Source organism: Girardinichthys multiradiatus, chromosome 13 (genome assembly GCF_021462225.1).
Source record: "Girardinichthys multiradiatus isolate DD_20200921_A chromosome 13, DD_fGirMul_XY1, whole genome shotgun sequence".
Taxonomy (NCBI): Eukaryota; Metazoa; Chordata; class Actinopteri; order Cyprinodontiformes; family Goodeidae; genus Girardinichthys; species Girardinichthys multiradiatus.
This window is the reverse complement of record NC_061806.1, coordinates 29,042,719-29,066,508: the sequence shown is the minus strand read 5'-3', so window position 1 is coordinate 29,066,508 and position 23,790 is coordinate 29,042,719. Positions and strand designations below refer to the sequence as shown.

General features: G+C 42.8%; 1 protein-coding gene across 1 annotated transcript in view; it reads left to right on the top strand.

The window, feature by feature from the left end:
- erf (Ets2 repressor factor) overlaps positions 1 to 23,573 on the top strand; it is a 41,511-nt gene extending 17,938 nt beyond the window's left edge. The window contains exons 2-5 of the mRNA XM_047383194.1: positions 9,947 to 10,181; positions 16,735 to 16,847; positions 19,321 to 20,207; positions 20,287 to 23,573. Coding sequence (XP_047239150.1) covers positions 9,947 to 10,181; positions 16,735 to 16,847; positions 19,321 to 20,207; positions 20,287 to 20,892 — 1,841 coding nt within the window. The 3' untranslated portion in view covers positions 20,893 to 23,573. The remainder of the gene's footprint in view (positions 1 to 9,946; positions 10,182 to 16,734; positions 16,848 to 19,320; positions 20,208 to 20,286) is intronic.
- The last annotated feature ends 217 nt before the right edge of the window (positions 23,574 to 23,790 follow it).

Here is a 23,790-nt window from a genome sequence, read left to right as displayed (position 1 = left end):
TTATTGTGTTTCGAGACTACAGGAAGCAAACAAACATTGAGACTTCCAGTCTCTCCAGTGAATCGTGGGTTTATCCCAGTCCCTTCTCTTACTGGTAGATTTCTAGAATACCTCCACCTAGGAAGGCTTCCTGAAGGCATCCAGAAGACTTCTGTACCGATTGTCCTAAGTGTCGTTTGAGGTTGGGAGGCCCACTTACCATCACCCTAATCTTTAGCTCCCTACACAGGTCAGATTGGGACTTTGGGCCACTCCAAAACATTTATATTAATTCCAGTTAGAAAAAAATACAATGGTAAAATTAAGGTTACGTTAAACCTAAACCTGCCAGGGGTATGAGTAATTTTGGGTACATAGCGTATTTTCCCGACTATAAGCCGCTACTTTTTTCCCATGCTTTGAACCATGCGGCCTATAATGAGGTACAGCTTTTCTGTGCAAATCTATGTGGCAGTACAACATACTGAGACATGTCTGTGGTTTATTCAGGCTGCTAGAGAGCAAGACTTTCAGCTGACAACAGGAAGGCTGAATGTATTACAGACTAGAGTCTTGAGTTTCTAACCGCTGCCTGTCATGAAACATGCTGGATTTGGAAGTGCTGACAGCCTTTTTAGAAAGTTCAGTATTAAGGAGGGAATACACAGACTGCAGGTTAGGTGAAGCTTGCTAAGCTAGTTGCTAATATAAGATGCCAGAAGATGCAGTGACCTCTGCCTTTGTTTTCTCACACGCAGCAACATGACATCATCTCTATTCTTAATATAAATACATAATTATTGCTGTAAATCAGCCACAAATCTCTGAGCTTCTGTCGGCAACTTGGTTCAAGTTTTTTTTTTACCTCGTTGTGGTTTTATACCAGGTTCCTTCATTTCTAACCTAAACAGTTCTCTTCGGCCTCCAGCTAAGTCTGTAACGAAGGGATCATGTGAAATCTGAAGGCTCACGCTGTCCTCGCTTCCCTTTGATCTCAGCAGGATTGAGTTCCTTCTCTCTTTTTTTTTTGTCTTTTCCGCCTTCCTTCGTCTCGTCTTTATTTCTACTTTTCCACCTGAGTTCTTCCTCGTGCCGTCTCTGCCTCCGACTCCTCCCCGGCTTTAAGCCCCTGGCTCCTTGAATCTGAACTCCATCCTTTAAGGGCAATTATGAGATCAGCTCAGTGAGGAGAAGATTGTTTTTAAACATCAGTTTCAGGCTCAGACCTCTTCATTAAAGTGGTGTTAGGCTGTCTTTTTGTGATTCCAGTGTGGCAGAGTGTTGGTTATTGTAAAGTAAACATGGGAACCAGACAATTTGATGAATATGGTTATAAGTTGATCATTATAAAATGTTTTGGACTTCCTAATTTATAGTGGAGTGTTTGTGTTTTTCCTGGGAATATAACTGCTACCACACACCAGTGCTGTTCACGCCCAGCGGAGATTCCCCGTTTCCTGCTCTGAACCCTTTTATTTCCTGCCTTTCTGCGTTGTCCTGATCCCATCGCTGATAAACCCGATCCAGATTCCAGCCAGCAGCCAGCCAATGGTCTTTTTGCCGGGCCTGTTACCTCTGTGTGACGCTCTCCGTGCCTCTGAATCATTACCCTGCAGACAGGCGCACACCAACCTTTCCACGGGCTAAAATTAGATCCAACAAAGAATAGGAGGAAGGGAGGGAAAAACAAATGGGGGATAGATGGATAGATGGAATAGCATAGTACAGAAACTTTTTCTTTTGCTGGAGAAAGCAGTTTTCTACTGGAGGCTCTGTTTAGTTTTGCCCCCTTTAACAATACCCTAGTGATGTTTATCTGTTATTACGAGCACCATTCCAAGTGTTGTGACGTCAGATTCCCAAAGGAAAGCTGAGCGGCGTGTTAAACCTGCATACTCACTGATTGCCGGCATGTTTCTCTTGGAAAGGAGAACGCAGGTGGCTCGGTACTGCAGGATAATGGTGAATTAGTTTTTCTGCTTTGCTCTTTTTTATATATAGACTCAACTGAGGTCTAAAATGCTGTGTTTCACCTCTTCCTGTCTGGAGCAGAGTTCATTTTATTGCACAAAGGCTTTTGTCCCTGTGAGAGGTGAGTGTTTGGTTGTAGACATGCTGTCCTCCCAGCCACAGACTGAAACCAGCGCTGAATACTACAAACTGTAAGAGAAGACCAACGTGATTACTGAAGGGCTGTCTTTAACCAAGACTTGGACGTCTACCTAAACTTAATGGCCAAGCAAGGAGAGTATTAATCAGACAAGCTGCCAATAGGCCCATGGTTACTCTGGAGGAGCTGCAGAGTTCCACTGCTCAGGTGTTCTCAGGACAGCTGTTAGTCGTGCACTCCATAAATCTGGCCTGCACATCACCATGAACACACTATGCATCAGCATGAAACAGTGGTGGCTGCATCATACTGTGGGACTGCTATTCTTCAGTTGGGCCAGGGAAGCAGGTCAGAGTTGAGGATGAAGCTAAAGAAACGACAGCTGTGGAAGAAAACCTTTTTAACAGCTGCAGAAGACAGATTCACCTTCCAGCAGCAGAACAACCCTGAACATACAGCCAGAGATACGATGGGATGGTCTACATCAAAGCACCGATGCTCTCCATCCAGTCTGATTCAGCTTCAGGTGTTTTGCAAGAGTTGGCAAATATGTCTTTGTCTGTTTAAGGGGTATGGATGGACTTTTGAATAATGCTGTACATCGATTCATATACTGTACTTATGTTAAATTTCAAGACATTTAAACTAGATTATTCCTATTTCCTGGAGCTTTACACCGACTATTTACCTTTATTATGAGGCATATCTTTGCTTTTTTACATATTACTTTTACTTTAAAGAAAATGGCATTAATATGTTTTCCAGGATTTAACTAGGCCAAAGTGAAAGTGAAACCCACATCTGGGTAAAACCCAACTTGTTTGGACTTGGATTATGCCTCACTTCTCTTTTTATTAACTGATAAAGGAAAAAGCCTAAAAATTGTTTTTCCTTCAATAAGGACTCATGAACATGGTTGCTCTTTGTGTTTAGAACATAAATGGATTCTTCAGACAGAAATTATTTGTTTGCTGCTCTGTTCAGGCTTACTAAAAGTCCCTTAAGAGATCCAGTTATACATTCTATAGTATTTTATACCTGCATGTTGTGGCACTGAGTATCCTTCGAGGAACTATTGAAAAATCAACTTAATGGACTATATTGGGTATGGAAATCCCATTCTCTCAGTTTTTAACCAGCCAAGTCAAATAAATTGTGTTCCAGTCCAATTCTACATACAATAACAGCCCAGAGGCCAGGAAACTGGGTTGGGTACTTCTCTTTTTTTGATAAATTTTTTTCAGTTCAGTAAGTTTCTTTTTTGCAGAAGATGTCTAGTTTCATTCCTGTCTTTACAAGAGTAGTAGAGTTTACAGCAATAACTGCAAGTTGAGCTCTGCATCTCCGTATCATTTCATTTTAAATAGGGTTGCACCGATTGATTGGCCGGCCCCGATTTCCTTAAGGTAGTTAAGTTTCCTCTGAGGTAATTTGCGATTGGCCAATACTTGCATGTGAAACTGATCTTATCCACCGATTTTATCTACCTCTGCAAAGGTCTCAATGTGAAAAAGGAAAGACAAAAGCAAAATTTATTTTTAGTTTAAGGTGTAGAGTGACCTTATAGCACCTGACTGTCAATCATGCAAAAACAAAATGCACCGGCCAAAATCGGCAGATCAAGCTTTTTTAAGTTCAATGATCGGCCAGGAAACTTCAATCGGTGCACTCCTGATTTAAATCAGGAAACACTTCTAACATCTTTATGACTGTCGGTCCAGTCCAGTAGGAACATGAAAACGGGCCATAATCCCTATCCTCTAATGCCAAATGTATCTCATGCATCAGGTTAGAAAGTTGATGCAAACTTGCAGCAGTAGTTTAAAATCTTGGTTCATTCATCAGGTCAGACATGAAAAATGAACATAAAATTTCAGTAATTCTGACTCCCATCAGCAGCTGCACCTTTAATGCTGGAGCATCACCTGTTCTGGTCAGCGCTCTGAGAAATCAAGTTAATCTCTGAATCGGTGAGAAATAGAGCTGGATTTCTGTGCAGGAGCAGCATCATTTAGGTTTGCCATGCAGCAATAAACCAATAACACTGCCACATATCTGGACCAGTGCCCGATCTTCAAACTCTTGTGGCAACTTTTTATTTTTTATTGAAACCCATTTTGCTTAGTTCGTCGTGACACTGGTGTTTATTTTTGGTGCTGAAAGCTTTGGTTGCTAGGACACGGTTTGTCTTAGGAAAGGCTGAGCGAGGGAGGGACTGCATGAAAGGGAAAAGAAAGAAAGTGCAGTGGTGTTGAGGGGGAGAAAGGCGAAATCTGTGAAAGCTTAACGACAAACGAACGAGCTATGAGTCAGCAGGGACATCTGCAGCGCACACGCAGTGGGCATGGTTGCTATTCCGGTGCTCTGTGCACCCACGCATGAACCCACTTACCTCCGCTCACTAACATGGCTTCTGTATCTTTGTACTTTGTGCATGTGAAAAATTAGCTCACCTACTTCAGTTGAAAACACCCTCACTGTACACCTCAAACTTTACAACTAGAACGTATCTCCTTCATCCGACAGCACGCCCCATCATTTAGCAGTGTTTTGAGTCCTGACGCCTAAACTGTCCCCAGTGACAGGAGTCATCTGAAGTATGAATCATATGTTTGGACCCAGTTAGTAATCTGCCTTCTGATGGCTGTTAATGATCACAGCCAGCTTGTCTGTCTGTTTTAGCTTTCTCTCTGAGCACCACAGGAGATCTGATAGCAGCATGTGGTTCATTAGTCATCAGGAACAAGCCTGTTTTCCTGGATTAATCACGGTTTTTGTAAAATCTTTATTAGTTCAAATTTTCAGAAAAACACAAAGTTGCTGAATCTGAAACTTTTGGCCATTTTAATACCATGATTCTATAAAGCATGACTCCACATGCATCACCACGTGGTTTTATTCAAACCTTTTCTTTATATAAATCAAATAAAGTCAGTGAGTGGTGGAAATAAGCAGTGACATCAGCAGAGCTGAACAATTTATCAAATTACAACAAAAACCTCTGTGACAAAATCTGACTCGATGCTTCATTTTATTCACATAATTACATAGAGATCTGTGTGTTTCACAGGGGACAGTTATTGCAGTCGCACTTCTGTTCACATTAAGCGAGAGGGAAGAGTGGAGATAACAGGAGGAAAAACTGAGAAAGACCAAGAAATCCATCAGTTTGGGATCATATTAAACAAAATATAAGGGAACTAAGAACAATAACAGTCACCAATAACCTGCAGACCGAGGCTCTTCTGATTCATGATTGATTATGTCTATACGCTTTGAAAATACTCAACTACTACAATAACAAGCAGGTGCAGCATCCTGAATCATCATGCGCTATATATGTATCTATATATATATATATATATAATTTAAAAAGCAATAAATGACCATCTGCAAGGAGCTCCAAGCATCTTTGTACTCTTTCAAAGACACTCTACAGATTTAAAGAAAGATTTTCTTAACTTTTTCCATGGAAATAGTTGCTGATATGCATTAATTCATAAATTACAGAGCATGTGGCAGTGAGTCGGGTATCAAATACAGAGGTCTCAGTCTTCGACGCAGCTGTCTTGGGTTCAAGTCCCGACTCTGGAGACTGTGCTGCAAGTCTTCTCTCTCTCTCCACCCCACTTCTTGTCTGCAAATAAAATGTATAAATTACTGAACAGATTAGAAGATGCGCTGGGATGTGAGTGCAGTTTTGATGCTGCGGGACAGCACAGCTCTAATGGTGTAGCACATGTATACTGGAGAATTTTTTTCTGTCAAGTATTTGATTAATGAAATATTAAATAGCTGCAGCCCAAAGCATCAGGAAACATTAAAAAGTGATGAAAAGGTTGGAAAAAATGACCTCAGAGGTGGAATTGAGGATTTTTGCACTTAATCGACTTTGGTTTGTTTTTAACTACAGTTTGCTGTTAGATCGGTCAATTCAGTCTTCCTCTGTGGGATTTCAGTAGTATCGGCTGAAATTCATCTTATTGAGTTGTCCTGTGGTGCCTTTTGATGGCAGTGCTGAGGTTGTTTCATTTGTTGCTTCTAATTCAGGAGTTAAAGAAAAACACATTTTTCCACTGATGCAGCAGCAGAAAGCTTCAACCCAAGTCAGCCAGTTGTTCAGCCAGCTTTACCAGTCTAAACCATTTCTCTGTTGTCACGGAGACTTTACAAGCTGCCTAAATGCTAAACTCCTAAGTTCTTGCCTCATATAAATAGACAGTAGTAATAATAAAATATTGTTTATGCTATATTTATATAGTAAACAGCAGTGTTTGTTTACCAGTCCGGGGCTTTTGCATCAGATGCATTAAACACACATTTTTCCTTTCATCTGAAACTCCTTTTAGCTGCTTATTGTTATTTTATTATAATGTTAATAATTCACTTCTAAAGGACAGAGCGAGTAAGGCAAAGAAAATCAGTTTGAAGCTCTTAAATTCATAATTTTGTTGCATTTTTTGAGATCGGTGTTTATTTCCATTATTCAGCAGCTTTTTGCCCACAACAAAGTTCAAAGCAACTTCAAAGGCAACAAAACGGTTCAATACTCGGTCTTCAACCTCTAAATTGTGTAACAGTATTGATGAATTTTCATATGCTGTAGATCCGTAGCCTTGTACTTGACCTTTGGTTAAAATGTGGCAACAGTGTACAGCAGCAGCTGCACTAAGAAGGGAATAAATAGTTGGTTCTTCTCTGAAAGCGGTTCTCCTCGGCCCTGGGTTAATCAGACGTTTCTTGAATGTATTATTTAACAGGAGCTGCTATTAAAACAGATATCTTTGCCAGATCTTCCTGGACTACATATGCTGAAGTCAGAGCTACGGTTGGAATGTTCTGGTCTGGACCTCGGTATTACTATGGCCGGCTCAGTTTTTGACACCTGCTGATAAAATTCAGCCTAGAATAATAATAAGTTAGAATAAGAGGAAGTTTGACTTGACTTAGGCAGTGAGGATGTGCAGATTTCCTGTGGTCAACCATAGAGCTTGTTGCTGACTTGCCCTAATGCGTCCAAATTGTTCCTCATTTTGCTACTTTTTAAAGTTTTTTTTGTAAAAGTACACATTCCTAATGTAAGACTCTGTATGCCATTCAAACATTTACAACCACAAGCCTGAGTGTATTTTACTTGGATTTTATGTGATAGACCAAAACAAAGTAGCATGCTTTTCTCTTTAGCCTGCTTTTCTGTGATACCCCAACATAAGCCAACCAGTTTCCTTCTAAAGTCTCCCAGTCCATACTAGTTTGTAGAACCAGCTATTATAGCTGTAAGTTTTGTACATCTAGAGACTGAATTTGTTTGCCCATTATTGTTTAAAAAGCTGTGGGCTGCACGGTGGTGCAGTTGGTAGCACTGTTGCCTTGCAGCAAGAAGGTCCTGGGTTCAATTCCCGACCGGGGGTCTTTCTGCATGGAGTTTGCATGTTCTCCCCGTGCATGCGTGGGTTCTCACCGGGTACTCCGGCTTCCTCCCACAGTCCAAAGACATGCCTGTTAGGTTAATTGGTCACTCTGAATTGTCCTTAGGTGTATGAATGAGTGTGTGCATGGTTGTTTGTGTGTTGCCCTGCGATGGACCGGCGATCTGTCCAGGGAGTAACCCGCCTCTCGCCCATAGACTGCTGGAGATGGGCACCAGCTACCCCGTGACCCACTATGGAATAAGCGGTAGAAAATGACTGACTGACTGACTGACTGTTTAAAAAGCTGCTCCAGTTTAGACTGGACGGAGACCAGACAACAGATTTTTAATTAGTTACAGATTTGGACTTTGACTGGGCCATTCTATCTTATTAATAAGCTATGCTCTAAACCACCCTGCTGGAAGCTGAACCGCTGGCCCGGTCTCAAGTCTTTGGCTGGCAGTAACAGGTTTTTTTTTTTTTCAGGATTGTCCTTTATTCAGTGTCCCTGCTGAAGAAAAGCAGCCCCACAGCATGATGCTGCCGCCACCATGCGTCACTGTGGCGATGGTGCTTTCGGGGTGATACATTTTCAGTTTTGCACTACACATATTGTTTTATATTGAGACCAAAAAGGTTCAGTTTTGTTGTTTTGTTGTCTGACCTGGGCACCCTTGGTAATATTTGTAGAGATTAAACAAACACTCACCTCTCTTTTGAATGTTTTATTTTTTAATTAAAAACTCTGCATTATTTTCCTTCCTCTTCACAGTTAAAAACATTGTTATGAAGTTGGGGCACAGCGGTGGGGGTGCAGGGGGTTAGGTGTGCAACCCATTTACGGAGGCCTTAGTCCTCGACGCAGGCGGTCACCGGATCAAATCCTGGCCCGTCGATTTTTACTGCATACCCTACCTCTCCCCCACTATTTCCTGTCAACTTACTTTTGAATGTAAATACTTTATTTTAAGAACAGCTTTGCAATGGCAGCATTTACAAAAAAAGTAAATATTTTTAAAATCTGTATTTAATAGGCCAGACATTTATGTTCTCTGTGCGGTTTAAATCCAGTGAAGTAGAGTCGGGAGCACATGTCTGGCCTCATGTCTGCTTCTCGTCTAGTTTTCTGCTCTGTTCTTCTGTGGTTCTTCTTCACTGTTATTGTAAGCTTTTATAAAGTTTTCCCAAAGCCTTCTCCTATCAGATGTTGAAGGCACTAAAGGATAAAAGGAGTAAATGTGTCACCGTTTAATATGCCAGAGTGTTGGTTGCATCAGATGGCGTGTTCGGTTAATGATCGCTTATGTTATGGCGTGTTATATCATCCTGGTGTGTAATCTGACTCTGATCAATAGACCACATCACAGCGTTTTGGCGGCCCGTCCTTGAGCAGGTTGTTTCAAACCGTTCACCATCACCTCTGCACACATACGAGGAGCTTTAATGTGCGGGAAGCCAACTGTAGTCTTGGTATTTAGACGAGCGAGAGTTTTTACAGCGGTTGCACACACAACACACACACTGAAATAAGCATTGTTATATTGTGCCCATATGTTTCCCAGCCTGAGTTTTCTGAGTCTGATTGCCAAGACACATCTGGTCTTAATAAGGTGTGTATGTGTGTGTGTGTGTGTGTGTGTGTGTGTGTTCCTGTCTTGGCATCACAGTGAGAACCATTTTCCCGATTTCACCATCTAATTGAGGACCGTTTGTACCAAAGTGAGGACATTTTGCTGGTCCTCACGACCTATTTTGCTAACAGTTAGGTTTAGGACTAAGGTGTGAATTGAGTTTAGGTTAAGGTTAGGGTTAGGTAAGCACTGGTAATGGTTAGGTTTAGGGTTATTGTCAGGGTTAGGGCATAGAAAGGGTTGAAAATGACTGAAAATCAATGGGAGTCAACACATGGTCCTCACTACATACAGCAAAACATGAGTGTGTGTGTGTTTTTATGTGTGTGTGTCACCACGCCATAACTGTCCAGCCTTTCAGTCTGGCCTTCTGCAGAAGTGGTGTTGAGTCTTTTACTGCGCTGCAGCACAAAGCCTATACTTTTAACCTTTGCATAATGGTGTGTGTGGCTCACAGAGTGTGTGTTCTGATAGTAGTTATCAGGCTGTATCTCATATTTTGTCTGCTCATGTTTCAAGGCCTGATAATCTTTTAAAACAGTGTTGATCTTCCAGCTTTGATGGCGATAGTGGGAATGGTTTGATAAATCTGCTCTGTGGGAACAGATTCAACCAAAATGATCGTCAGCAGCAACTCGAGGCACCAAAATCGCAAACAGCATTCTGAGATCAACCGAGTAAATGTGTGGCTTCTGATTCTCTTGGATGTCAAGCACTGATTATCAAGTGTTTTCCGAAATAAAATGTCTCAAAAAGACATCCGTCCCGTCTACCATTAATGATCTCCACCTTAACACTCCTCCTTTTTCCCGCAGGGTTTGCCTTTCCAGAGTGGGCTTACAAGCCGGAGTCGAGCCCGGGCTCCAGGCAGATCCAGCTATGGCACTTCATCCTGGAGCTGCTGAGGAAGCAGGAGTACAACGATGTGATCGCCTGGCAGGGAGACTACGGAGAGTTCGTCATCAAGGACCCGGACGAGGTGGCCCGCTTGTGGGGGGCCAGGAAGTGCAAACCTCAGATGAACTATGACAAGCTCAGCCGGGCCCTGAGGTGAAGCTCACGTCTAACGTTTACCATCACACTTCCTTGCTTTTCTTTTTTTAACTCACTCACAAGAACACTGGTTTGTTGCAAAGTTTCAGTCATTGTGAGTCCGAAAGTTAATCAGTTAAACTGCAGTCGTGTTTAGGTAGTTCTCCCTCGCCACCCCTATACTTTCTAAATAATTGTTTAATAAGAACATAAAGGCATCTTCACAATGCTCCACATAATTTTACAATGAGCCCTTGTCGTTATGGTATTTGTCAGATTGGCTTCTTGTTGTTGGTTTACTCTAAAGTCACTGTTCAGACAAGCTGAGAACTTGAGATGCACACCTGTCCTCAGGTTCTCATCTGGCTTTCAAGTAGCTTTAAGCTGCAGAACATAAAACGTGTTTATGTTAAGATGAATATGCTTCCTTTACAGTCTGGGGTTTAATTCAGGTATTCTCCAGATCTAGATGAGTATGGAAAGAGATTTAATGTGTGATGAGATTTTTTTCTCCCTCACATTGTCTAAAAGCTAAATGCATTAAGGTTGTAGGCTTTAATCAGTCAAGGGAAACAAATACAAATCTTTGGTTTAGTTTAAAGTGGTAAACAAAGAACTTTTAAAAGCTTTGGTTCGGTCCATTTTTCTTTCTCCACCGAGTGAGAAGCTGTGTTGTTCTGTAATCGCAGATGTTGGAGATAACTCGGATTCCTCTCCATTTGGTTCTCCATCACTTTTCAAAGCTGGACTGCAGGGTTGAGCTCTTATTTCTGGACATAAACATTCTGCATGTTTTCAGGTTCAAGACAAAACGTTATTCACTCTGTTTACGTATGTGTTCCACTAGTATCCATCCATCCATCCATCCATCCATCCACACATCCATCCACACATCCATCCATCCATCCACACATCCATCCACACATCCATCCATCCATCCACACATCCATCCACACATCCATCCATCCATCCACACATCCATCCACACATCCATCCATCCATCCACACATCCATCCATCCATCCATCCATCCACACATCCATCCACACATCCATCCATCCACACATCCATCCATTCAACCATTCATCCACACATCCATTCAACCATCCACACATCCATCCACACATCCATCCATCCATCCACACATCCATCCATCCATCCATCCATCCACACATCTATCCATCCACACATCCATCCATCCATCCATCCATCCACACATCCATCCACACGTCCATCCATCCACACATCCATCCATCCACACATCAATCCACCCACACATCCATCCATCCATCCACACATCAATCCACCCACACATCCATCCATCCATCCACACATCCATCCATCCACACATCAATCCACCCACACATCCATCCATCCATCCACACATCCATCCATCCACACATCAATCCATCCATCCATCCATCTACACATCCATCCACACATCCATCCATCCATCCACACATCCATCCATCCGCACATCCATCCATCTACACATCCATCCACACATCCATCCATCCACACATCAATCCACCCACACATCCATCCATCCATCCACACATCCATCCATCCACACATCCATCCATCCATCCATCCATCCACACATCCATCCACACATCCATCCACACATCCATCCACACATCCATCCATCCACACATCAATCCACCCACACATCCATCCACACATCCATCCACACATCCATCCATCCACACATCAATCCACCCACACATCCATCCATCCATCCATCCATCCACACATCCATCCATCCATCCATCCACACATCCATCCATCCACACATCCATCCATCCACACATCCATCCATCCATCCATCCATCTACACATCCATCCATCCACATCCATCCATCCACACATCCATCCATCCATCCATCCATCTACACATCCATCCATCCACACATCCATCCATCCATCCATCCATCCATCCACACATCCATCCATCCATCCATCCATCCATCCATCCACACATCCATCCATCCACACATTCACTCTCTGGTTTGTTCTTCATTTGATGTCTGATCACTGAAGAAGAATCTGACATAAATTAATGCTAAACTTTTGTATTTGTATTTTCAAATTTGGCTAAAAAGACGTAGGACTCTGGAAAATGCAGCCTGGAAAAATATGAAATCCTGAAATAAAAAATGTGTAGGAATCAGTATGTAACAGTTTACACATTTCTGCTTCAAACTGTCTCGGACTTGTTTTTAGTTCAGATGTTGTAAGTCCGGTTCTTGTCACGGCTGTTCGTGTTGTGTGATTAAAATGAGCCGACCTGCTTTGAAGCTGCTTCTGCTCGGCTCTTCGTGCTGAACCTCCAGGGTGACGGCCAGCTTAGAAACATACACCTTCACCCACAGTGGAGCACATGTGGGATGCTGCAGTTTTATTTAGCCACCATTATGTTCTCCTCCTTATTTACACAAACGTGCACACATGCATGCACACATCTAGTCATCACTGCTGCCTCCTGTGTTGTTGTTACACAGCCTCGTCGCCACACACACATAACATCTTGCTCTGTTTCAGCCCTCCTTCAGCCCATCTGTCCTGTCTGCTTGTGAACCTTTTTGCAAAAAAAAATATTTTGTGCTATTTAAATATTTATGAACTATTTTATTTAAGTGTGGTCATAAATTTAAAGTAATATGTTAGGAGCTGATTTAGTATCAGACTTTTTTCTATCTGGACTTAGCTGATCTAAGACCAGACGATACATCCACAAAGGGTGACAGTGGTAGAGGTCGTCCTGTAACCAGTGGGTTGCTGGTTTGAACACTTGCTCTGACACTTCACCCGCCTTGCCTGCTGATGGTGGTCAGATGGCTCGTGGTGCCAATTGTATGGCAGCCTCACTTCTGTCAGTCTGCCCCAGGGCAGCTGTGGCTACAGTGTAGCTCACCACTGTCAGTGTGTGAAAGGGTGGATGACTGATTGTAGTGTAGTGTAACCGTTTTTGTGTTTGACCTGCTGATTGCTGGTCTGAGCCAATAAAAGGGAAAGATTGGCCAATTTCAATCAATTGCTGATTAATTGGTGCTTTGACTCACTGATTGTAAGATATTAGGATGGAATTTAATGTCAGTTTTCATATTAGGAAAGCTAAGCTATTATAAACTCATTAGAAAGGACCAGAACTTGGATCTGGAACATTTACAGTTTCTGTTCTTTCTGCCCAGTCGAAGTTTTATCAGCACATAAACAATGGATTCTTACTTTCTGATTGAAGTGTTTCACATGAACGAAAAGCTGGAACCAAACTGTTAGTTTCTTTGTTGTGGTTTCTGAAGCTTTTATATGAACCACGGCCCGTTAATTGTTTCTGACGTCGTTTGAAGAAAGTTCCTTTAATCTTTGGTGCTTCTCTGCATCTTTGATGTAAGCCTGCAGTGGTACACATGTGTGCTTTCCTTCATGCATGTATAGGATGGGCGTGTGGTTATGTCTCTGCATGTGTGTGTTCATTAGATGAAGCTTGAGTCTGCATATCTAAGGTTCTCTGTCTGTTTCTTTGATAACATGAGGAGTCCACTGTGTTCTGCTTCTTCTCAACACATTTTAAATGTCTTAATGTCCTGTCTTCACATTTGTTCCACCCGTTCATCGTTCCACTGAGCCTCACATCCTCCAGATTAAAATGGCTACAGGTTTTCACCGTGGATGCTCTCTGCTGTTCTGAAGACACATCAGCTTCATTTTCCTGTTGCTCCTTAAGCTTCATGAAATATGCAGACGTAGAGCCCCAATCAAGGCAAAGTAACTCTGACAAACCTCCTGCTGGCAGATCTGATGGTTCTTACTCTAGATAATGTAGAGGTTATAGAAAATGTTGGTCATTGACCGCCGAAGCTGCCACTAAACATCACTGTGGAGGGTAGGATCTGTACGAAAGGAACACCCTGTCGCAGATGTCTCCTGTTTGCATCAGAAAAGTCGATAAAATGGTGAAAAACTGTAAAAGTAGCAAAGAACATGGAGCTGGATCAGTAACTCCCTCCGTCTTCATTGGTCAAACCATGTGAAGGTTTGGACCGACCTGTATCTTACAATTTATAGGACCACAGGTACAAACGTTTACAGATAATTAAGCTATTTTTATATTTTTCCCGACTAGACTGATGTTGTCAACCTTCAACATCAGAGCTGAGTTGGAGTTTGTCACATCAGCCTCGCCTCTCTTAGAGGCCTTAGATTATTGCATTTTCTTTAAAGAAAAACTCAGCTGCGTCCCAAAGTGCTGCACCAATAACCACCAGGATTCCTAATCTCAGTTATTATGGATCAGAACCAATGAAATCAACCTGTCTGTTGTAAAGGATGCTGTAATCACATGGTTTGTCCCTGTGATATGAGATGATCTCAGCTCTTCGAGCTCTGATTACATCCCTGATTATTCCCTTGCTTAAGTTTTCTGCCGGTTTTGTCCGTTTGCGGCTTTGTCACCGCCGTTTGTGCGACTGTACCACATGTGAGCGTGTGGGAGTTCATCACAGCCGTTTCTTTCAGATGAGGCCCTTCACTCATTGAGTCATTGAGGGGCTGGATGAGCTCCTGCTTCTCACAGTCCGGCTCGGCTTTTACCCTCTTTTGTGCAAAACTCCCGTGACTAATATTGTGTTCACGCTGGATTCAGCTTGAGCAGGATGACTCATATCCCCATTATTGTGTGATGTTTGTAACCGTCGCTCCTGAAGTGGCAGATCTTTGGAAGGTTTACAGCCCTGTGAGAATTTCTGCATCTTTACCTGCGCTTTAGCAAACATAAATCATCTCTCTGTCTGTTGCAGAATGCATATTTGTTATGTATGTGTCCATAAATAATACTATTGATCTTTATGGATGAATGAATGCAGTAACACAAACCTCCATAATGTCCCATTCAGCCTGAATCCGACATCTACCCATAAGTCCGTGTTTTTCTGTGCAGATTTACTCTCTGAGCTCCTCTGTGCTTCCTGTATCTGGAAATGATGCGTGTTACATTTCCCACAATGAAGTGGCCGATCCCTGCTGAATGAGGCGCTCCGATTTACTTGTTTTTGTGTAAAGAAATATGAATGTGGCTGTTGGTGAGTCACACTGAGCCATTTTCTTGTCTTTTGGAGGAGCTGTCAGCAGCTCCCTTATTCACTCTTTACATCACTGTGTGTACTGACAATGACTAATGCCCTCCAGCTAATGGTGCTGCCTGAAGAAGTCTAAATCTGAATGGATGTCTCACCTCCTTCAGTCTCACAGTGAGGCTTTGAATTGAAATGAAGCCTCTTTACTGAGGTTTACATCACAGAGTTAGTGTAAAATTGATTCCCATCAAGAACTTTCCTCCGTTAACTACATTTTGTTTAATTAGATTTTATTGATTAATCTCACTATATATTCTTATTCTATCCTTGGGGTTCATCAACCATTTTGTTCTTTTCTTTAGTTTGATTTTGGCCAGTTAGCTACTGGTCAGAGCTGCAACACTTTATTAGTCATTTTGCTCCTGATTACAGAGGCACCAAACTAGGGCTGCACCATGTTAGAAAATCATCCTATGATGATACCAGCTTTGACATCTGCCCGTTTTCTTTTTTCCTCTCCTTCTCATCTGTGCTTCCATCACTCAGCATCTTGACCTTCAGCTTCTTGAGCAACGTCATCTGTGTCCGGTGTTAGCAGACTCTGTCCAGCTGGCTAAATCTTACATTAGCATGAAAAATGCAAGTTCATAACCCTTCAACCAGTCCTTTGCAATGTTAATATTCCACACACTGATATTGCAAAGACGAAATATTTGCGATATACTGTGCAGCCGTACACCAAACAGGCTTTTTCTGGATGATGTTCTTCATTTGTGATGGATTCTGAGTTTTTATTGTAAGGATTTTGACACAAAAGAAAAGAAATCTGCTGTGCTTTCTTTGATAGAGGTAGTATTTTCTAATCCAATGGAAGAAGGAATTACAAGATTATTCCAGTTTATGCACCTTATCCTACCATTTACCCTGCCATTATTGCATTGCTTTGGTGTGGATTGCTTTAGAATATAGCTCAACAAAAAGCAAGAAAAACATCTGTGCCTCCTTTTCTGGATGAAAGTTTTTAGTCTGACTGGATGTTCTGGACCAAGACGGTTCAGGAAGAAAACCTGCCCAGTTACAGGTCTGGTGCCGTTCACATAAAACATCAAATAATTTTTCTGATTTAAAAGATGTCAAGTGATGAATTCAGAATAATCTGTTCACGTTAAATATTTAAAGAAAATAACAAATCTCATTATGTTAAAACATTTCTTTCAAAACTCTAAAATGTAACGTTTTTTTCACCAAATGTTCTTAAAAATGTTAAACCAAAGCTTTTATTGCATAAGCTGAAAGTCTTCCAGGCAGCGCTCAGTATCTGTCCATCTATTTTACATCAATGTAAAGATCTAATATTGAATCTCTTTATACATCACAGCTGGAAGAAGCTTCAGGCTCTCCCAATTTTTCTGTTTCCACACAATAAATCCAAACTGTTGCACTTTGTAAATAAATCTGGCCCCCTGGTTCTGACGTGTTCTGTCTGTCTCTCTTCAGATACTACTACAACAAGAGGATCCTACACAAGACCAAAGGGAAGAGGTTCACCTACAAGTTCAACTTCAACAAACTGGTGCTCGTCAATTACCCCTTCATCGACATGGGTTCTGGTAGGTCCGCGTTCACACCAGCCTGAGAACTCCTGTCCGGTTCATTGTTAAAATACACTGAGGAGATTTACACACTGATGACTGAAGGTTTTATTCCTGCATCTGGAGAGGGTTTCATTGGTTTGTGTTGGATTGTACACCAAAAACTGTGTTTTTGGTGCAGAAAATGAGCTCCAGCTGTTGGACCTTTATGTCCTACATTTAGTTCCAGTGCCTGACATGTTGAACTTCCTGCACTTTTCTCCTTCCTCCGTAGTTAAATGTTTAATTTCTTCACATAGGTTGTAAAATCGTAAATAAATCTGGACAAATTAATCAGCAAAGCTGCCTGTGTCAGCTTAGGCAGGGGTCAACCCTAAGAGCCATTTATATTTTTATATTACCTACTATAGGAAGTTTAAGGATTAACATTTTTTCTGAGATATTCAGTCTTAATAGAAAACGACGTCAAAAAAGCAAGTGGTTTGCAATGTATTGACAAAAAAAAAAATGACTTGGTTTAACATGAAAAATAAATATTCCTTAAGATATAAGTGTCTTTGTGGAAATGTTGTGCGTATAGTGCATGAAAACGCTTAGAAAAATTGCTAACGCTGGAGTTTTTAACTTATTTTCACAGTTTAAAACTCAATTCTCAATTCTTTAACATTTTTGTTAAGTTAAGTTTGTTAAGAGGCACAAAAAAGGGACTAAAGTGCCTCATGTGGGTTGGGGAGCCCTGTCTTAGGGTCACCAAGGTCATACTGGCCTTTTCTGTCCTACCATCACAGATGTAAACGTGGATTTAACTAAATGCTAACTGAAACTGTTTGCTAAGGCCACATGAGAAAAAGGTTTTAAATGCTTCTGTCAGGCAAAAGATGAAAATGTGAAAAGCTATTCATGCCCACTGTTTGGTATGGCGGAGGATGTGTGATGCTGTAGCAAAGGCCCTGGGAACTCTTTTTAAATAAAACTAGAATCGGGTCGTTATTGGTCTTTCAGTTGGGCAATGATCCAGAACATCTGGCCTAATCAAAACACGTGCTGCAGATTCTGAAAAATGATAAAGATATTCTTGGATCTTGAACATTTTAGCCTGAGTGGCTCCAGCAGCAGTTTCCGGACTCACCATTTAAACATATCTGATAAACTGACTGCAACTTATTTTTATGCAGTTTATTCCCTCTTCCTGAAGGCCTTCAGAAGCAGTTCCTGAGGAACCTCGTCCTCAGCCTCACAATCTGTTTCCAAAAAATCCCCCTGAAAGATGTTGTTTCATTAGTGGAACAAATCAGAAACATGTTGACGTTGTGCTTGTGCGGAGGCGTAAATTGGTGTCTTACTCATGCATTTATCTGCCTGGTAACAGTGTGAGTCTTCACACACCAGTGTGCCACGTCTCCGTTTATCCCTCTTCTCCCTGGTCCCGGCCACCCAGTGTAAACACAGCCCATATGGAGCGTTGGAGACCGGGTGACACAAGTGCAGCACGAAACTTTAATTATAGCCTCCGTGTGATGTGGCCCACACACTGACATGTTGTGATATGATGGTTTCATACGACTGCTGCACACACACACACACAGTTTCCTCCACTCATCATTCCTGACACACATGGCACTGATATGTTTTTTTCTTTGTAAAACGACAGGCGCCGGAAAAAAAAACAGACGAGCCCGGCCCATGTTTGTAATGGCAGTCGGATCGACTTTTCCAATATTTAATCCCGGCATGTGTTTGGATGCCAAGAATTTATTGCAGTGCCACAGGCTCCCTGGCACAGGGGAGAGAGGGAGGAGGAACTCCTCGGAGCTCAAGCTAACCTTCTGCTTTCTCTCATTGGTTATAGTCAATTTTTAAGGTTCATAGTTAGAAACACGAGTTCTGACTCCGTGACCCAGAACGTTTCCGCCTGACCATCGTTTCCCAGAACCGTATATTTGAACCTGGCTGTCTGTTGTGCAGGTTTCCTCTGTGGCATCTAAAACAGGGCCAATCACTGAATGACCCCTGCTGAAACTAAATGGTAACTCCTCCTTCCACAGCAGTGTTGACCGACGTCCTGTTTCCAGTTTGAAAAAGTCTGGATAAATCAACAATTTCACTTCATCATTTCCAATTCAGGATAAGCTTGGGATCCAGGAAAATTGAGTATTGAAAAATGTTTTAGTTTCAAGACCTTTTTATTTATGAATGTCTGAGAAAGTAAAAGGCTTTTTAATTTGATTTATATGTATTAAATCTTTCTCTGACTTTCACTGAAAGATGCACCAATCAGGCTTTTGTTGCTGACCACTTCTGATTTTTATTGTTTGTTTTTTCTCTCTATGACTATTCCTGAACAAATCGGGAATGTTTGGTACAATTCTGACACACAGTTCTGCCCTGGTAGATGCAGTGTACACGGATAGAGGCCCAGAAAGCAAGCCTGATTCCTGGAAAAGGGCCCGGTTGTCAAAACGCAGTTAAAATGTGATTTTCTTCCTCACAGGTCGTGGAGTCCCCCAGAGTGCCCCTCCAGTCCCAACTGGAGGGACCCACTTCCGTTTCCCACCCTCCACACCTTCAGAAGTCCTCTCGTCTAGCGAGGAGCTACGCAGTCCAGGTGTGTTCAGCACCGTGGCCCGTCGTATGGCCCGCGGCTCCGTCAGCGACTGCAGTGATGGCACCTCCACCAACTCTGAGCTCGAGGAGGCTGCGGGGGCCGACGAGCGAGCTATTGGGCCCGACAGAGCTTTCAGGGGTCTCCTTGCCCCCCGTCTGCCCCATGAGTCTATGTTCAGGTTCTACGGAGGGCACCCAAACCCAGCGGGGTTAGCTAGACCTGCACCCAGGGTCCACCCAGAGCCTCTGTCCCCATTTCCTGTCTCGCCTCTGCCTGGTCCTGGAGGTTTGCTAGGCCCAACTCTGTCCCCAGCTTTGTCCATGACCCCCAACCCCCACCTGGCCTATACCCCATCCCCCTCCCTTTCATCCCCCATGATGAGCTCCCACTTCTCCTTCAACCCGGAGGATATGAAGCACTACCTGCAGGCCCACACCCAGTCCGTTTACAACTATCACCTCAGCCCTCGAGCTTTCCTTCACTACCCAAACATCGTCGTCCCCCATCCCCACCGCCCCACGCCCGAGAAACCAGCCACCCACCATCTGCAGGGCCCCCCCATGCCGCTCTCGCTGAGCCAGCAGCCGGGAGCCGGGGAGGACGGGCACCCCTCGCCCTTCAAGTTCAAGCTGCAGCCACCGCCGCTCGGACGCAAACAGAGGGAGGCAGGAAGCTCTCTGGCTGCTTCCTCTTCCTCCAACCACTCTTCCTCATTTACTGGTTCTGGTCCGATAGCAGGTTCTGCTTTGGGAGGAGCACCACCTAAGATCAAGGTAAGTCTTCTTACTCAGTTACATCTCAGAGGTGGAAAACATCTGAATCAGAGGCCATTCAACTGTTGTTTCTCTGCAGGTGGAGCCAGTCTCTGACCTGTCTGAGGAAGACGTGGAGGTGACCGACATCAGCGAGGAAGATGAGCTGAATCAGAACAGTGAGGATGAGGAAGGAGACATGTTCTCCCATCTAGCTCGCAGCCGTCATCATCATCTGTATAATGGAAGCAACAGCAGCCCCTCCGCTCCTCCACCTCCACACATAAACCCAGAAGATGACCCTGACGACGATGAGGAGGTCTTCAAAACTCCTGCCACTCCTCCTCCTGGCAGTGGAAGCAGCCTCGCCTTCCCCCTGATAGGCCTGAAGACCGAGCCGGGCCAGGCAGCACCCGTCAGCCCCGGAGGCACCCGCTGCATCCCGCTCAAACTGCGTTTCAAACGGCGCTGGAGCGAAGACCAGAGGATGGAGGCAGATGGAGAGAGGGACGAGGCGGAGGACAAGAAAGTAAGAGCAGAGGATGAGGAGCAAGAAGATGGGAAGAGAGATGGAGAAGAGGATAATGGAGGAGGAAGAGGAGTGATCCTGGGTCTGATGCTGCCTCCGGCCCCCACCCAGCGCAGAGCGAGCTCAGAGCTGCAGAGAGCAACAGCACAGCTGTCGCTGGAAAACACAGGCTGCTGAGCTTTGAGCACGTCAACGTTGGGTTCTGTAGATCCAGATGTTTGGACCGAACAGGAAGTCTAGCATTAGTAAACATAGCAGGTTTGAATTTAATGTTAAAAAAGGGTCAACTGAACCATGAGTTAATTTTGTTCTTTGGTTTTATCTGAACTCGTTGGTATCATTCGCAGGAAGACTAGTCTTTGTGCAATAACTGAAGGAGATTTGGCCTGTAAGCTCCTTAAATTAGCTAAGTGAACAAAATGTTTTCCTTCATTTAATGTAACGTCACACTTTGAGCAAAACAAGATACAAAATGAGTTGTTTGAGCAGAACCATGTCAGAGTCATGGTCTATGGTTTATGGAAGCAGCAGACTGTGGTTAATGATCCACCTTCAAACCATGAATATAGATGGTCCTGCTCTGAGACACACCTGGTGTCTCATCACGTCTTTAACACTAAATCTAAGCGCAGACTGGACTAACTTTAACCTGATCGCAGCCACACACAGTTGCCTTGTTCCTGAAAGTCTCAGTTCACTTCAGATCGTAGCCGGGCCCAAATTCAGTCTTTAAAGGTTCAGTTTGACCCGGTCAGACTTTCTCCTCCAGCTCACCTGAAGGTAGCGGGGTTCAGTTTTAGTTCCTTTTTCTTTAACCCAACATGATTTACAGACAGATCCAGATGTTACTGAAGAACAGCAGCCTGTACAGAGATTATGAAAGTGCCTCTCTATCATAAATGACTGCATGACAGGCCCAGACAGAGAAACCGCTCTGACAATGAGACTTTGTCACTACAGAGTATAAACACAGAAAATGAGGATGAAACGAGACAAGAAGAGGGGAGGAAGATGGATGCTTCGACCTGTGACAACATCAGCGTTGTGTTCGGACTGGAAGGGGCTTGATCTTCCTCTTCAGTTTCTCCTCACTTGTAGAAATGACAAAGCAGCTTCTAGCAGGACTGTAATTACCGACACGCTCGTCTCTGAGGAGGCGTGTGGAGCCAACAGGCCTCCACCATGCGGAGGCTTTCTGTGACCTTTACTCCTAGGGCATTTGCAGCATTGTTGCCTTCAAGCTTATTCATCATCAGCTTCTTCTTTTTCTTTTTTTATATAATAAAAGACTTATCTTTTTCCATCAAGGGACATGTTTTCCTCTGGATTAAATGGGCAGTAGTTTTGGGCATTTGCAGAGACGATGAAAACAAACTGAATATTGTCTTGGGGGAGACCGGAAACATGTAATGAATGTGGAGCATCAAGGCTAACTCAGGCAAACCTTCACAGAGATATAAAAATATATTTTTAACATATTTTCCTCAGAAAAAAGAGATTGTGCCCATTTTATCTATCAAATTGAGAAAAGATTGTGCCTTTTTGTCAGTTTTCTCCCCCCGGGAACATGTATTATCCCGCTCAGAAAACCACCATGCCTTCGGCTTTTGTAAAACTTAACATATATATTTTATTCAAATATATATTAGAATCAATATTCTATTTCAATATGGTCATTTGATACAAATTAGGTAAATCCTCCTATTTTTAATAGTAAAGATGTGTATATAAATATATATTCTGATGGGTATTTTTCTGCCTTCACCGACACCTTGTTCAGTTTGGGGAACTCAAAGCAGTTGGGTTGGGAGGGATTCGGATCGGATTTATACCAATGCTGTCTCATTTAGCGTCCATGGAGCGGCGGCGGCAGGCGGTTCCGACCGAGGCGGGACGAAGCCGTTTAACCCAGATCCACCGGCTCACTCTGATTAGACGGCGCTGACAGCAGGTCCGGACTTTGGTTTGAGACTCGAGCAGCTAAAACACACAGAGTCCTGGTTAGTGTGGTTACAATAAAGGGAAACATGACATCAGACGCCTCCACAGTCGCATAAACTACACCCAAACACACACACACACACACACAGACAGAGGAAACGGCATCACAAAACCTCAGAGCGACGAGGGACTTCCCATAATCCCTCATTCTGTGTGTGTATAGCTCTGTGGTTACTCCGTCTTCAAACACACACTTACAGCTCCTCATGAAAAGTCTCAACCCTCATTTGTTTCTCATCCAGACTGTCTGGTTCAATTTTGAAGAATTTGTTGCCTCGTCCTGATTCCTTCTCCGACGTTTTGAAGACAAAACCACCTGAGCTGTTAGACCCGTGCTGCCTTACTGTCTGTTCTCATCCTTTATTTCCTTCATGCATTACTGTTACTCCTGTAATAATTATATTATTAACATGACTACTTTATGATTATGTCATACCCTTGTGGCGCAGCCCATCCTCTTCTTCATGAGTTCCAAGTTTGAGTTCTTGTTCCGGTTTGCACTCTTCTACATGCAGACAGCAGGAGGAGGGTCAGATAATACTCACCCATATTCAGCACACGGGGAAGAACAGTCTTTTAATTTTTTTTAGTTGTTTGTATATATATTTTTTCATTATGGTGGATTCTGTAAGGAGGAAAAAAAAGTGTTGTACTGTTTAACGTTTCTAACATTTGTATTATTTGACACCTTTTTTCTTATCCTCTCCGTCTCTCCTTGTGTCCTTTTTATTTTCACTCCGGAGAAGAGACTGAGCTTTGTTTTCTATTTTATCATGCCTCTGTTTCCCTTCTGTATCTGTTCATCTTCATTTGTAATTAAACAATAATCAGGGTTCATTAAAAAAAGGTGAAAATGGTCACTTTCTCTGTCTTTTATTTCAGCTGATCTTTGTTTTGGCAAACAGAGTAGACAGATTTTCTGAACTTAAAGGATAGATGTTTTTATTTTGGACATCTGAAGCTAAAAACCTTTTGTCAGGTTTCCAGGTTTTACTTGTTCAGAAAAAAGCTGAAGAAACGGTAAAATAAATATCTTTACAATTTCAGAATATAAAGAAACTCGAATAAGAAAGT